Source organism: Chiloscyllium punctatum, chromosome 1 (genome assembly GCF_047496795.1).
Source record: "Chiloscyllium punctatum isolate Juve2018m chromosome 1, sChiPun1.3, whole genome shotgun sequence".
Lineage (NCBI taxonomy): Eukaryota > Metazoa > Chordata > Chondrichthyes > Orectolobiformes > Hemiscylliidae > Chiloscyllium > Chiloscyllium punctatum.
This window is the reverse complement of record NC_092739.1, coordinates 82,856,729-82,873,949: the sequence shown is the minus strand read 5'-3', so window position 1 is coordinate 82,873,949 and position 17,221 is coordinate 82,856,729. Positions and strand designations below refer to the sequence as shown.

The window sequence follows — 17,221 nt, the reverse complement described above, 5'->3', positions numbered from 1 at the left end:
AAGCAGTTAATCACCTAATTGACATTTAATTCTATTGGGATGCTTGGTAACTGCTGCATTGGATTGCCATTGGTTTCCTGTCCAGTGGATGGAACAGCCATTAAATTCAGCTAAAGTTGAATTGTTAGCTTGCTATTCACTCACTGTTATGAGTGTAAGTTTGTGACAAATAAAATAGTTATGAAAACCAATCTTGATGTTTCCTGGTCCAGAAAGTCTTCTCCCAGGGTGTTGTTCATCTTGGATTTATGATCAGGTAAGATGCTTTGGATATTCTGTGTTTCCTGTTCATTGAGTGTTGTCAGGTATACTGTGAAATGCTGATTGAAGTTTTTCTTCCAGACACTTTGAATCCATTGATAGTGAAAGTCCTGCAGCAGGGTTTCTGCTTATGCTGCTATTTTGGGGCCAGACTGTTGGAGATGGTAGACCAGGCTTGAAAGTGATTGGCCCAGCAGTTGTTGGCTTATGTCATCTCATGAGTGATGTGAACATCTTTATGGCCTGTCAGTTGAATGATGATGTGGTCAAGTAAATGTCAATGTTTGGGGGAAGAATATTACCATGGAATTGTGTATTTGTCTTTGATAAAATGGAGCAATAGCTAAGACATTAGTGTTTACCTTCCCAATACCTTCTTTTACTGTCATGCCTTTTTAGAGGTTTGTGTTCCTTCCAGCTCTGGTGTTGAAATCATCAAGGAGAATCAGCTCATCTCTCTTTGGACAGGAGACAATAACTGCTCAAATCTGGAGCAGAATTCCTCTCTTTTTAGAATCCCTACAGTGTAGAAACAGGTCATTTGGCCCAATGAGTCCACACCTTCCCTCTGAAGAGTATCCCACCCAGACCTATTTCCCCCACACCTATTTCTCTATATTTCCCCTAACTAGTGCACCAAGCCTACATCTCCCTGAACACTATTGGCAATTTAGCATGGCCAATTCACCTAACCTGGATTAGGGGAGGAAACCCACGCAGACATTGAGAGAATGTGCTAACTCCACACAGATGGTCCCCTGAGGCTGGAATTGAACCTGAGTCCTTGGCGCTGTGAGGCAGCAGTACTAACCACTAAGCCAGCATGCTGCCAAAAGGTGTAACTGCCACCTTTTATCTTTTGAGCTGAATATCATGTCTCAGTCAGAGCAGTGAAGTCAATGTCATAGTGTCGAACCTCCCAGTCTATGATAGTATTCTGTTGCTGCTGGTGCGATTGCAAGGGAATTGGGGGTGTGGGGGCTGGGGGGTTACGGTTGATGAAAATGTAAATATTGCAGCCCCACACTATACAACAGTGATCACAATCCTGTTTTTAGGTTGGTGTCAAAGTGCAGAGGGTATTCCTGAATAAATAAATGTCTGCAATATCAGCTGCAATAACAATTTCTGAATTCAGAAATGGTCAGTTAGATCCTCCCTGTGTGAGAATTATATTTGTGGCTCCTGTGCCCTAATGATTTCTGATACTGCAATCTGAACTGTTGACCTCCCCTGCTCCTGGAACTGGTTAGCCCCACCTCACTCTGTGCAGGTTTTCACTAAGTTACCAATCTTCTTCCCTATCTATTGAGTTGACTCTTGTCACTTCTTAAAAAGGACATTTTTATTCTTCTGCATCTGTGAGTTATACGTTGTTGAACTTAGGTTTTTTAAAAAAAATACTTTCCTAAGCCAACATCTAACAGGGAGTCTCCATATGCATCTCAAACAGAATCTGAAGTTAGCTCAAGTGATTTTATTTGCTTGGTACAAATATATGTAAAAGTAATAGGCATGCAATCCTTTTGCTTCAAATCATTCTCTACCTAATCCCTGTTGTGATTGATAAACTCATTCTCAGGAGTCTGGTTTTACTTCCTCAGTTACTGAGAGTACATGAAGGTAATTCATTGGAATTATTAAAAAGTAATACCGCATCATTTGTTGTTCACATCTGACTAATATATTGTCAGCTACATGCAAATTGGTTTTGATGATGTTTAAATCCTAGGTAATGTCTAAATCTATACTCTGATTATTTGCACAGCAAGCAAATGTTTCACAGTGGGTACCTCAGAAAGTAAACAACTTAAGAACTAGCTAAGAAATACTAGCAAGCTTATTGATATCTTTCATATTTATTGGTGTGAAAAATGTAATAGAAAACATTTTGATTTTAACTAGTTTTCTGAACTACACTTTTCAATCAGAGAATCCCAACATCGCAGATAGAGGCCATTCAGGCCATCAAATCTACACTGACCTTGTGAAGAGCACCCCGCCCAGACCCACCCTATCCCTGTAATACTGGGTTTATCATGGCTAACCCACCTACCCTGGACATCCCTAGATCCTGCAGGGTAATTTAGCATAGCCAATCCACCTAACCTGCACATCTTTGGATTATGGGAGGAAACCAGAGGAAAGAGAACTTGCAAACTCCACATGACCACCTGAGGGTGAAATTGAACCTGCGTCCCTGATACTGAGGCAGAAGCGTTAACCATTGTGCCACCGTGCTGTCCATTTTCCTCTCTTACTTAAACAGAAAAGCTACTGTTGTAGGTAGAAAATATATCAAGTCATTAAACAGTTTGGATAAGTGAGGTTAAAAACAACTACTGGTAGTAATTCTTTTTATTCTTTCACAAGCTCTTGTGCAATATTATGTTCATAAGCAGAAAATACAAGCTAATGGCGTGTTCGCAAAATAGGGGATCCATGTATTTGCATTTCTGTCAAACATAAAGATAAAGCATTCAGTCTTTTAAAAACTTGTTTCCATATAAACTGAGCAGCCTGGATGATTTTTTTGCCATGTCACTGCACTAAACCTTTTTTAATGAACTATTGAATCACTGGCTATGATCTGTTTAGGCAAATGACAACAAGAAAAAATGATGTTAATGCTACCTTGTTTTCTTTAATAACTCCATAAGGGCTACTATTACAAACTATAATAACATGATTTAATTCAGAATGGCAAAGTAATGATTATTGCAGTTAGATATAAGTTTACATGTAGATGAAAAATTCTACACTGATTTGAAAAGGTCCTTAGAAAAGAATGCACTTTGGGCAACTAAGACTGACAAATGCTAAAACCCATTAGTCTGCTCAATATTTTCCAAACTGAACTAATGGGAAATGCAAATAAAGATTATTGGACTACAAAATGTGCACTGTCTTATGTTTGGGATGCATTTAATGTATCTAAATTCAGAGAACCAGATGCAGTTTGGTATAACCAAGGTTAGGGACCCCAAGTATTCCTAATTTAACTCCTCCTACTAGCACAGACATTGGTCATCTTTCTGTTAATCTAATGGTAAACGTGATGTTCTGAGGTTTGCAATTGGTACATCACAGAAGAGCGATCAATTAGTTTGTTGCATCTGCACTGGTTCTCCAAGTGAACACTTGATGCCACTCCATCACTTCCCACCGTAGCCCTGCACATTGTTCCTTTTCAGATAATAATTCACTTTTGATCAACTTGGTTGAACCTGCATCCACCTCACTCAATCAGTGCAGTGCAGGTGCTATCACTTACTGTGTGAAAATGTTTTACCTCCCTGCTTCCTTTTGACAATTACCTTAAATCTGTGCCTTTCAATCCTTCCACCAATGGGACTTTTTTTCCCTATGTTCTCAGGCCAAACTCTGCATGAATTAAATGCCTCAATCAAATCTCCTCTCAACCTTCACTGCATGAAAAGCAGTCCTAAAATTTCCAATCTATTTACATAACGGTTCCACAGATGAGGAACTTCAGTTATGAATTTTCAACGGCTGCCACTGGGAACTATTTGTGCTATTGATGTGGCATTGGTTGAGCTGCTCAGTTCCTAGTTGCTTGCTATCATTTTTACTTACTAAAACAAAGATTTCAGGGTGGATTAATTGCAGTTCAATTCGCACCATGGGGACTAGAGTGAAAAGAGGTTGCAAACAAACACAGGGATTATGATGCATCATTAACCTGTTACCATTTGGCATATTGTGCAGGTGTGGCATCTTTGTGCTACTTTTCTCATTTACTGTCGTTTTGAGCAAGCGTCAAGGTTTTCCAGTGCTGCTCCGGAGTCCTGGCAGGGTCAGAAAGCCCTCCAGGCTGAAAAGGCATGGGAGCAGATAATCATGGAGACCAAAGCTCTTGAGATGAAATGGACTGGTTTTCTTAGTCTTTATGCACATGACAGACAACTCCTAATCCTGTGGGTTGTGCATCCACAACTGAATAGACTGGGATCGTAATCTGCTAAAGCATCCTTGGAAATCAACTTCCCTTTAATCTTCTTTTTTTAAAAAAAGCTGCAATCAGTTCCTGACTCCAATGCCATTGTTGGTCTGTTTTCAAAGCCACCTTAATTAAGACTGACAAAATTGGGGATCAACCTTACCACAAGTAACATTTGCAATATACAAGTGCCAGTTAGTGATAATTTCTAACAAGGGAGAATCTAAGCATCATCCCGTGACTTTCAATGGGATTTCTATCACATAATTGCCCCCACTATCAATATAGATTTAGATTTCTACAGTTCAGAAAGAAGCCCCATTTCCACACCGATCTTCCAAACAGCATCCCACCCTATCCCCACAAGAGTGTGGTTAATCAGGAAGGGCTTATGCCTGAAATGTCAACTCTCCTGTTCCTTGAATGCCACTTGACCTGCTGTGCTTTTCCAGCACCGCACTCTACTCTGATCTCCAGCATTTGCAGGCCTCATTTTCTCCTATCCCCATAACCTCACACTTACAATAGTTAGCCTAGCTAACCTGCAGATTCCTGGATTCTGCAGGGTAATTTAACATGGCCAATTCACCTAACCTGCACATCATTACACTCTGGGAGGAAACTGGAGCACTCTGTGGAAACCCATACAGACATGGGGAAAATGTGCAAATTCCACACAGACAATCACTCAAGGCTGGAATTGAATCCAGGTCTCTGCTGCTGTGAAGCAGCAGTACTAACCACTGTGCCACCATGCTGTCAATCTTGGGCATTCTATTGATCAGAAACAGAACTGGACTGATCATATAAGTACTGTGGCTACAATTCAGCTCCTGACTGTCCATCTACAAGGTACAAGTCAGGAGTACGATGGAATACCTCCCACTTACCTCGATGAATGCAGCTCCAATAATGTTCAAGAAGCTGGACACTCTCCAGGACAAAGCAGCCCACTTGACTGGCACCAAGGCCACAAAGGTCCACTCCCTCCACCATTGATGCTTGGAAGCAGCAGTGTGTACTATCTACATAGTGCACAGTTCACTAAGCTCTTTTGACAGCATCTTCCAAACCCAGCACCACTTCCATCTGGAAGGAGAAAGACAGCAGATACACCATCCTGACTCTGAAATATGTCACTGGTTCTTCAGTGTTGCTGTATCAAAGTCCTGGAACTCCCTCACTAATGGGAGATTTGTCTTCTGTGACTGAGCTTCGTGGTAATTTGCCTCAGGATCTGAAGATTTATGCCTCCTAGACTTTATCATTTATGTCTCTGGTCTGACTGTCATAGACTTCAGTGATGGTAAGCTCTCTGCTAGCATTGATAAAACTGCCCTTGTATCAAGTTAAAATTCCCTTTTCAAGCTGTTTTATATTCAAGCTGATTGGGCTAGATCTGTTTTGACTCTCTTTGACTTCACTGTGGAATATTGTCCCAATCTTTTACTCTTTCAACTTCTTGAATTATTTTCTTATTGCATGATTAACATTTTTCTGGGAGCTTCTTTTGTAGAAACTTGCCTCTGTTTTATAAGAGATGAAGATAGCTTTAACTTGCAATATTTTCTATTGTATGTCAACTGGTCACACTTACAGCATACACAAAGGAACGTGATACTAATTTTCATTTTATTAAAAAAACACAAATCCTTTTGGAAACCTCACAGTTGTGGGCATTTCTCCAACTGGTCCTGCTGAGCAGAGAAACTTCATGACTCCTACTGCCTACCTTGAAGATAAAGGCTTGAAATATTGAAGTATAAATGCTGATACTTGCAATGAATCCAGAGTACGTTTGTCTGAAAACCTCCCAGCAATCTTGATCTAATGTTTTGAGATGGTGATCAGTGTTTCATTGTTTCAAAAACTAGTGTTGAAAATACATCTGTTCCTGCCAGAGGAACAAGTGAGGTTACATTTTTCAGCTGAAGGGTATTGAATACAATAGAAAGTGAATGGTATGCAGTTTTAGGTTAAGGTTTGTGTTTGTAAAAAAACTGAAACTTAGCATAATGTGCCATAAAGTATGCAGAACAGATTCTAGATTTGATAGCACCTTTTGAAATGTACTGCAAGATTATTAAATTTCAGCTCTGAGAGGGAGAGAGGATGCAGGACGTTGTACTACCTATAAGTGAAAGCCTCTGAAATGCCTTTTATCCCACCACATTTTCTTTTCTTTACTGTTTTGGCCTTTTTTTTCTTTTGTTGCTTTACTGTGATCTGGCATTTCAGGAACCACAATGTCCAATGAAAACGTAAAATGGTGGAAATGCTCCATAGGTTCTCAGCATCTGTGAAGATAGAAAATACGGATTCATTGTTATTGTGACCAAATGTGGTGTTGGTTTCATTATTGAATGTAATGTTTGCTATAACTATACAATTATATTAATAATTTCATACTTATTTGTATCAACATTTATCATTTTTATAATTATTTCTTGAACATTTTGGGAGAGCTCACCACATAGATTCCATATCCAGATGTGACATTGGCCAAAAATCGTTTTCTTCATCCTTGCTCAAAGGTTTATGCTTTGCAATATGACAATTCAATGTGTGAGATTTTTTTTTGGTTTGGCTCAATCACCTTCTGTTTAGTTTTTATTTGGGCATTGTGGCAATGTGTTAAGCACTTAAAAGGGGAAATAGTAACTTGTACAGGAAAGGATTGTTGAGATTTTCACATTCTTTCACCTGTCATGAAAGAAAAGGAATTTAATCCTGAGAAGTGCAAGGTGATGCATTTTGGGAATAATAAGGAAAGGATATACACAATGAAAGAGATCCTTAGGGAGTACTAAGCAACAAAGAGACCTGAGCACATGAGACTGTAGATCCCTGAAGGTGTCAGCACAGATAGACAGACAGGGTAGTGAAGATGATATATGGGATGCTTTCCCTTCATCAGCCAAGGTGTAGAATATAGGAGCAATGTTGACTTATTACAACTTTAAAAAAATCATTGGTTAGACCACAGATGAAACACTGTGCATTTCTGGTTGCTGCACACTCAGAAAGATGTGATTTGCACTGGAGAGTGTGCAGAGGAAATTCACCAGGAGGTTGCCTAGGATGAGAAGTCTCAGCAATGAAGAGAGACTTCATAGGCTGGGTTTGTTTTCCTTGGTTGGCGAAGGACTCATTTCTATGCTGAATGACTTGATGAATCTGTATACTTTTTACCTTCACTGTCTCAACAGCAGAATTTTCAGGATATTTGCACAGCAGAATTTTCAGGATATATGCAGTACTAACAAAGATTCAGGGACCAGAAATCTCTGCACTCAAGTGGGAATCATAACCATTGTTGGAAGTTTATTGTGAGATTTCTAGGTCAAAAGAGTAATGCATCAAAGTGACTACAATTATCAGGTTTCAACATTATTAGGGGCCACCTGTAGCCTTGAAAGTCAAGAATTGCCACAGTGAATATATATTTTAATTTGTTGGCATGAGAGCTATGCATGTAATAAAGAAACAATTTGCATGTTTAATATCAATAAACTGAAATAAGCAGATTCTCTGCTCACCAGCAGGTGATATAATAATAGAAGTGGACAGAGCATCAATGTTATCAGAGCAATAATGGTATTTATTGAATCCATTTTGAGGTAGTAACTACACCCCCTTAACTTAGAAAATTTAGGAAGTTCAGATTGCCACCAGGTTGTTCCCTTGCCCAAGCGCTCCTTTGCCTCATCCCAGCCTGCCTTCACCCTTAGACATGATATATGCCAACATGGAACCAGAACATTAATAGACTGTCTTTAAAATATTCAGCCTCAATTGACTACCCACCTCTTCCTAGCAAGCAGCAAATCAAACCCTCGCCTTCTTGATTCAAAATGATTCTGGGTCAGGATCATGCTTGTCTTTTTTCAGATGGGGCAATAAGTATAAAAGTTGGCAAGTCATGTTGCAGTTGTATAAAATTTCGGTCAGTCCACATTTTGGAGTATTGTGTGCAGTTGTGGTCGCCGAACCATAGGAAGGCTTTGGAGAGGGTGCAAAGATTTAACAGTATGTTGCTTGGACTGGAGTTCAGTATATCTACAGTATAAATTAGCTAGGTGGGACAAACTTAGATTGTTTTGTTTTTGCAAGAGTGTCAGAGGTTCAGGGATGACCTGATAGAAGCAAATAAAACAGCACGATGACTAGTGCCACCATGTTGCCTGCCCACCCACTTCCAATCCAGTTTCTAACCATTTCCTAAATCTATCCTCAAGAGTCTTTATAAATAGATCTTGCTAATTTATATATCATCCAATAACTTGCATGATATAGTTTGGGTCATTGATTTTATTCAAGAAGAGTGCCCATGTGTACTTCAATCTTGTATTATTCATTCCTGCCTGGATTTCTGCTTGTTAGTGATGAATTCCTCAATATTTCTATTACAGGTCCAGAAGGTGCAGTGTTTGAACAATCAGTGGAAACACCTCACATCAGAGCCGAATCCTCACAAGAACTCAAGTAAGTAAATAATTTGGATATGTTTTGTAATCTCGGATTTGACACACTGCTACATGTTTAAATCTTTGCTCCGTGAACCAACTGTATGCAAACAAGGTGAACATCAGAGTAGCCTTTTGTATTTGCAGTTTAAAATAGTAAAATTTGAGTTTTGAAACTGTCTGAATAGAAAGATTGCGAAGTACCCTAGCAGGGACTCAATTACCACAATAATGGTTACCCTCTCCTGCCATGAATTGGGTCAATAGTATTCAAATCCAGAAACTTCAAAACCAGTGAATGTAAATTTAGCAGAATCTTGTACAGAAAAGTGCCACATTTGCCACCTCGTATAATCCCTGCTAAGTACGCAAAAATGTATTTTATTCATTCCAGGGATGTCAGTGACTTCGCCTATGTACTGTCAATATTTAATTATCCTTGACAAGATGGTTGTGATCTGCCTCTTTAAACAGATTTGATGTAGGTACACCCGCAGTAGGGTTGTGGTTGTGACCTTCTTGCCTAGAACAAAAAGGACAACTAATAAATGGGAACACTGACGTTTGAAATTTTCACTCCAAGATACACTCCCCATCCTGACTTGAAACTATATTACCCTTTCATTGCTGTCATTGGGTCAAAATCCTGAAGATTAGATTAGATTCCCTACAATGTGGAAACAGCCCTTCAGCTCGACCAGTCCACACCGACCCTCCGAAGAGTAACCCACTCAGACCCATTTCCCTCTGACTAATGCACCTAACACTACGTGCAATTTAGCATGGCCAATTCACCTGACCTGTATATCTTTGGACTGTGGGAGGAAACCTACACAGACACTGGGAGAATGTGCAAACTCCACATAGGCTGTTGCCCAAGGCTGGAATCGAATCTGGGACCCTGGTGCTGTGAGGCAGCAGTGCTTACCACTGAGCCACCGTGCCACCCCAAATAAATGGGAACACTGACACTTGAAATTTTATCTCCAAGACACACTCACTATCCTGATGTGAAACTATATTACCCTTTCATTGCTGTCATTGGGTCAAAATCCTGAAGATCCCGTTCTAACTACGAGCAATGTGCACGCGCTTGCATCAAATCGACTATGGTGGTTAAAGGTAGCAGCTAACCACCATGTCCTTACAGGCAATTAAGGATGGGCAACCTTACCAGTGATGCCCCTACTTGATAACCAACAAATAGAAACCAACAAAAACAGCACAAATTCACTTGTACATTCAGGTGAAGATTGTGACTATTTTGTATCAGAATATGAATAATGCAAGTCAAAGCATTAAGTTTACATATTCTAAAACCTAAAGAGGAAGATCGTCTTGGGCAATGCAGAGGACATAGAACAAAATGAGAAAAAGAGGAACCAAAGGTATAATCGAAGGATAGCATTAACAATTAAAATTAACACTAGTTTGCTTTGACAACCTATGGAACTGAATATTGGTCCCCACCAAGGAAGGGAATAAGCTGTGAATATACTGTTGCCAGCTGGTGTGTGGATGTCCCTACCCTTTTCACAGTGCTGGCTACTTCTGTGGATGGCAGAGCTACCTTACCCTTTCCATTACTTACCTTTTACAGGTGGTGGTGGTCAGGGTTCAGGTGGCAATGTCACTGCACTAGCAACCTATAAACCCATTTTAATATTCTTGGGACATCAGTTTCAATCCCAACATGGCAAATGATGAAACTTGAATCCAATTTTAAAGTGCAGAATGAGAAAAGCTAGACTAATGGTGATCATGAACAACTGTTGTAAAACTCCATCTGGTTCATTAATGTCCTTCAGGAAGGAAATTCCCACATGTGACTCTTGACCTATAGCAATGTGGTTGACTCTGAATTGCCCTCTTTGCATATATGGGCAATTAATGCTGACCTAGCTATCTATGCCCATGGACGAGCACTGAACAAGGACTATAAAATTGAACATTTAAAAAAAAATTCTTTTGTTTTTCTGCCTCTTTATATTTCCTGTCTTGATTTATTTTTGTGTTTTAAGATGGCACCAGAGGGTGGTGACACTGCACAAAACTTTTCCCTGTTTTGTAGATAATAATGATAAATCAAATCACATTCCAAGAATGAATGAATAAATGTGCCCTCCTGAGGTGTCAGACTGGCATTTCAGCTTTGAGTCTGCCAGCCACCTGTAATTGGACTGGGAACCTATCTCCCTGCCTATTAAGAAAGCTGCCCTCATAACAAGACCAAAGAGTCACTGTCTCCCTGCCCAAAATGAATTTGGGACCCACAAGTAGCGCACCTGAGGGAAAAACTCTTTCCACATTGTCATAAAATAGATCACTTTCAGACATTTATTTTCTACTCGACTGACTGAGATTCATCCAAATAGCAAGTGATAATGTGAATGATGCATTCTACAGCTTGATTAAAATTAATTTCTGAAAACACATTAAGCTTTATAGCTGGCAAAGGAAAAGTATCTTACTGGTGAAACACTTGTCTATTCCTCATTCACGACATGAACAATGTCATGTCATGAGTACTCAGCCAGAGACCAGGCCTTTACTGACTGCCTGCTGATGGGTTTTTCCTGAGCTCTTCACATGGCAGTTTTTGTTCATGGTTAGTTCGTTTGCTATTGCCTTCCACTCTCAGGGGTAGGGCAAGGTGTGAAGTGTCCATACTACCTAAGCCAGAGCAGGAGGGGGAGCCCATGTTTTTGATGCTGTTCTAAACTTGCTGGCTTCCAGAGAAAAAAAATATATAATGGCCTAAATCTTCCAATGTGGCAAGGTGCCTCTATTTCAACTTAAATAACCAAAGAAGCATAGAATCCCTACAGTGTGGAAACAGGCCATTTTAGCCCAATAAGTCCACACTGACCCTCTGAACAATAACCCACCCAGACCCATTCCCCAACCCTATTACTCTACATATCCCTGACTAATGCATTTAAGTTACACATCTCTGAACACAATGGACAATTTAGCATGGCTAATCCATCTAACTTGCACATCTTTGTACTGTGGGAGGAAAACTGAGCACACGGAGGAAACCCATGCAGACACTGGGAGAACGTGCAAACTCCACAGAGGTAGTTGCCCGAGGCTGGAACTGAACCCTGTCCCTAGCACTGTGAGGTAGCATTGCTAACCACTATGCCATCCTCAGTGTTTCAAGACACTGAGAAAGGCACACCATGCAGCCATATGTGATACTCGCACAGGAAGTTTAAATTTCTGATTGCCTGTTGAACCCAGTTAGATTGCTCCACGATTTTAATGGCAGTCAGCTTAGATGGCCAGGTGTGGATTTCTTTTTCCCAGGGGTTTACAAAGAGCTTTTTCATAGCAGGGTCGAAAGTTCGCTGTGCAGTGCGACTCAAAGTAAGTTAGCTGAAATGTCAAAGTACAAGAAGAATCACAAAACTCTCAGTCCATTCACCACCCACCCCCACCCCTCCCAGCAATGTTCATTATCATACATTGGGTAAAAACAATGACTGCAGATGCTGGAAACCAGATTCTAGATTAGAGTGGTGCTGGAAAAGCACAGCAGTTCAGGCAGCATCCGAGGAACAATAAAATTGATGTTTCGGGCAAAAGCCCTTCATCAGGAATACAGCTGCAATACCAACCACAAGCAGCTTGTAGTTGGGGTAGAGTGGTTGACATCAATCTTCTTTTCTACAATATACAAACAATATATTTAAATTAAACAATGAATATCTGAGTTGCTAAAAGAAGCTAACAGATGTCCAAACCATAAATGAAGTTAAGACACACATTAAAATGTCATTTTTGAAAGGACGATGACATAACCTAGCCATAGTGGAAGCTTCACACATGGAGGGCCTGAGATTTACTGGTGGATGTTAATGCTCCCTCTCCAAGGACACCAGGGTACAGACAAAATCACAGAAAAGAAGCAGGCAGGCGTGGGTAGCAAATAGCTCCACAGCCCACTGCTGGGACCAGTTCATGGTTACCTTGGCCAGGCCCAGGAGCAGATCCATAAGAAGGACTTCATGTTGACCTGGTCCTCTCCACAAATCCTTCTTCCTACTAAATTAAATATTAAAATAATTCTACACAATGAAAGTAGACAGTCCCTAAGGGGGTAAAAACAATGACTGCAGATGCTGAAAATCAAATACTGGATTAGTGGTGCTGGAAGAGCACAGCAGTTCAGGCAGCATCCAACGAGCAGCGAAATCAACGTTTCGGGCAAAAGCCCTTCATCAGGAATAAAGGCAGTGAGCCTGAAGCATGGAGAGATAAGCTAGAGGAGGATGGGGGTGGGGAGAGAGTAGCATAGAGTACAATGGGTGAGTGGGGGAGGAGATGAAGGTGATAGGTCAAGGAGGAGAGGGTGGAGTGGATAGGTGGAAAAGAAGATAGGCAGGTCGGACAAGTCAAGGAGACAGTAACTGAGCTGAAAGTTTGAAACTAGGATGAGGTGGGGGAAGGGGAAATGAGGAAGCTGTTGAAGTCCACATTGATGCCCTGGGGTTGGAGTGTTCCGAGGCGGAAGATGAGGCGTTCCTCCTCCAGGCGTCTGGTTGTGAGGGAGCGGCGGTGAAGGAGGCCCAGGACCTCCATGTCCTCGGCAGAGTGGGAGGGGGAGTTGAAATGTTGGGCCACGGGGCGGTTTGGTTGATTGGTGCGGGTGTCTCGGAGATGTTCCCTAAAGCGCTCTGCTAGGAGGCGCCCAGTCTCCCCAATGTAGAGGAGACCACATCGGGAGCAACGGATACAATAAATGATATTGGTGGATGTGCAGGTGAAACTTTGATGGATGTGGAAGGCTCCTTTAGGGCCTTGGATAGAGGTGAGGGAGGAGGTGTGGGCACAGGTTTTACAGTTCCTGCGGTGGCAGGGGAAAGTGCCAGAATGGGAGGGTGGGTCGTAGGAGGGTGTGGACCTGACCAGGTAGTCACGGAGGGAACGGTCTTTGCGGAAGGCGGAAAGGGGTGGGGAGGGAAATATATCCCTGGTGGTGGGGCCTTTTTGGAGGTGGCGGAAATGTCGGTGGATGATTTGGTGGATGCGAAGGTTTGTAGGGTGGAAGGTGAGCACCAGGGGCGTTCTGTCCTTGTTACGGTTGGAGGGGTGGGGTCTGAGGGCGGAGGTGCGGGATGTGGACGAGATGCGTTGGAGGCATCTTTAACCACGTGGGAAGGGAAATTGCGGTCTCTAAAGAAGGAGGCCATCTGGTGTGTCCTATGGTGGAACTGTTCCTCCTGGGAGCAGATACGGCGGAGGCGGAGAAATTGGGAATACGGGATGGCATTTTTGCAAGAGATAGGGTGGGAAGTGGTGTAATCCAGGTAGCTATGGGAGTCAGTGGGTTTGTAAAAAATGTCTGTGTCAAGTCGGTCGTCACTAATGGAGATGGAGAGGTCCAGGAAGGGGAGCAAGGTGTCAGAGATAGTCCAGGTAAATTTAAGGTCAGGGTGGAATGTGTTGGTGAAGTTGATGGATTGCTCAACCTCCTCACGGGAGCACGAGGTGGCGCCAATGCAGTCATCAACGTAGCGGAGGAAGAGGTGGGGAGTGGTGCCGGTGTAATTACGGAAGATCAACTGTTCTACATAGCCAACAAAGAGACAGGCATAGCTGGGGCCCATACGTGTGCCCATGGCTACGCCTTTGGTCTGGAGGAAGTGGGAGGATTCAAAGGAGAAATTGTTAAGGGTGAGGACCAGTTCGGCCAAACGAATGAGAGTGTCAGTGGAAGGGTACTGTTGGGGACGTCTGGAGAGGAAAAAACGGAGGGCTTGGAGGCCCTGGTCATGGCGAATGGAGGTGTAGAGGGATTGGATATCCATGGTGAAGATAAGGCGTTGGGGGCCAGGGAAACGGAAGTCTTGGAGGAGGTGGAGGGCGTGGGTGGTGTCTCGAATGTATGTGGGGAGTTCCTGGACTAGGGGGGATAGGACAGTGTCAAGGTAGGTAGAGATGAGTTCAGTGGGGCAGGAGCATGCTGAGACAATGGGTCGGCCAGGGTGGTCAGGCTTGTGGACCTTGGGAAGGAGGTAGAACCGGGCAGTGCGGGTATCCCGGACTATGAGGTTGGAAGCTGTGGGTGGGAGATCTCCTGAGGTGATGAGGTTCTGTATGGTCTGGGAGATGATGGTTTGGTGATGGGGGGTGGGGTCATGGTTGAGGGAGCAGTAGGAAGAGGTGTCCTCGAGTTGGCGTTTGGCTTCATCGGTGTAGAGGTCAGTGCGCCAGACTACCACTGCGCCCCCTTTATCCGCTGGCTTGATGGTGAGGTTGGGATTGGAGCAGAGGGATTGGAGGGCTGCGCGTTGTGAGGGTGAGAGGTTGGAGTGGGGGAGAGGGGACGACAGGTTGAGGCGGTTAATGTCCCGGCGGCAGTTGGAAATGAAGAGGTCGAGGGCAGGTAATAGGCCAGCGCGGGGTGTCCAGGTGGATGCAGTGTGTTGGAGATGAGCGAAGGGGTCCTCGGAAGGTGGGTGGGAGTCCTGATTGTGAAAGTACGCTCGGAGGCGGAGGCGACGGAAGAAGTGTTCGATATCACGTCGTGTATTAAATTCATTGATGCGTGGACGGAGGGGGATGAAGGTGAGTCCTTTGCTGAGGACTGATCGTTCGTCCTCAGTGAGTGGGAGGTCTGGAGGGATGGTGAAAACTCGGCAGGGCCGGGAGCTGGGATCTGGTGTGGGTGTGGAGCTGGGAGTGGGGTCGGAGCCAGTACCTGGAGTGGGTGTGATGGTGGAGGGAATGGGGGTGGAGGCATGAGCAGGGGTAATGTTGCCCTCGGGGTTCTGGGGTGTGGGTATAGTGACAGTGGGGTCTGTGGGGGCCGTGTCAGCAGAATGCAGGTGAGTGGCGCTGGTGGGGGTGGAAGTGGTGGTGATCATGGCAGTAGGGGTGGCGGGAGTCACTGAACATGTGGCATCAGTGATGATGTGAGGGCCGGGAGTGGCCATGATGTGGGCGGAAGTGACATCATCACTCAGCGTGGGGGTGGTAGCTGCGTCAGCCGCATGGCTAATGTCACTAAGGGGCATTGTAACAATCCAAATATAATCAGCAGAAACTTATAAAAAGAAAATTGAAAGTGATCAAATTCAAATTTAAAGTATTCTTATCTGGGGCAAAGATGCACGCTAGCCCTTACAGTGCCTACCAGTCTCCACAGGCAATCCCCCTTTCTCTGCTGAGTTTAAGGGCCTATCTGATTAGCAGTAGTAAAGGATAAATCACATTTGAGTCCTTAATTGGAAGAGACACTTATCATAAAGAACACAACATAGTTTATTGAATAATAGCAATAGTACTGACCACTGTTGTCCCTGAATTGAGTTTATCCCACTGTTATGGTGTTTGCTAACCACTCACTTTCCAGAATCCCTAGCTCCTTCCTGCCTGGCTGATGTCAAAAGTGTCTGTATTTTCAGAAAGTGTTGGGTGCTATAGGGGAGAGAGTGTGCGTGGAGTTTTTTTTTTGGATTATATAGATTATAAGAATTGTACCATTACTCTGGGTATAGTTATTGAGCATGTACACAGGGAGCTTTGAAGGAGTGACATTAGTCCTCATAAAACTGGAGCCTGAGTGTGCAAGATTCCAAGTTGCCTCTTTCCATTCTTTATATTTAGTAATGTTCAATAAAGCCTGTTGCTGTTCACTCAAACAGTAGTAATCTCCCATTAGTCCCATGCAAATTCAAGAGAATGAGTACTGTCAGTGGTGGTGAGGGAGGTAGGGCAAACACTTGTGGGCTGAGGGAGTGGCTTCTGCATTGTCAGGTGAATAAGGGGGAGTTTGCATTGTTATTGGATTGAGGCTGTACCGTTTTAGAGACTGATGGCTTCATTTTGTTATGACCATCCATAAGTTTGAAATTGTAGTCCTTCTTTCTCAAGCTAGCCGCTTAGTTCACATCTGCAAGCATTTATGGCTGTACAAGTCCATTTTCTTTTTTATTTTATTAAAAGTATATTTTGCAATTATAAGTAAAATAAATGCCCAAAGTACTTCAGGATTAATAACTATTTGAAACAATGTGGGCTAACAAACAGATTATGGACTTTAAGCAGTATGTCTCCGGTTCATGATGAGGAAAGAGTGTAGTTATGCCAAGAATTCTTGACTGTCTGACTCTGTTCATCCCAGTATCCCAGTAGAGCTGGCTCTGGAAGGTGCAAAGGTTCCACTGTAAAATGGTAAATGGGCAGATTAAATCGCAGTCAGCCTTGAGTGCTCTTTTTTTCCTTCAGCACTCTGAGGAGAATTTTGGCTAGTATAATTAAAAATAGCAATGAAATGTTATCTCCTGCTCTTCCTTCAGTTATATTTTGGCCTTTAAAATTTCTGTTTTTACTGTCACAAGAGGTGTTTAATGAATTATGTTAACTGACATCTGAAAAGATACATTGATGTTGTTTATATATTTACACTTTAAAAACATTTAAAATATATCTCTGGAATTTAGACTTCCTGCTGATAACAGTACTATGGTTGATTATATCTGTACCATAGTAAGTATAAAGTATTATTTAATAACATGACAAA

General features: G+C 42.6%; 1 protein-coding gene across 3 annotated transcripts in view; it reads left to right on the top strand.

The window, feature by feature from the left end:
- LOC140476947 (zeta-sarcoglycan) overlaps nt 1-17,221 on the top strand; it is a 956,705-nt gene that overhangs the window by 886,666 nt on the left and 52,818 nt on the right. For all 3 annotated transcript variants that reach the window (XM_072569948.1, XM_072569957.1, XM_072569968.1), the window contains exon 6: nt 8,635-8,707. In XM_072569948.1, coding sequence (XP_072426049.1) covers nt 8,635-8,707 — 73 coding nt within the window. The remainder of the gene's footprint in view (nt 1-8,634; nt 8,708-17,221) is intronic.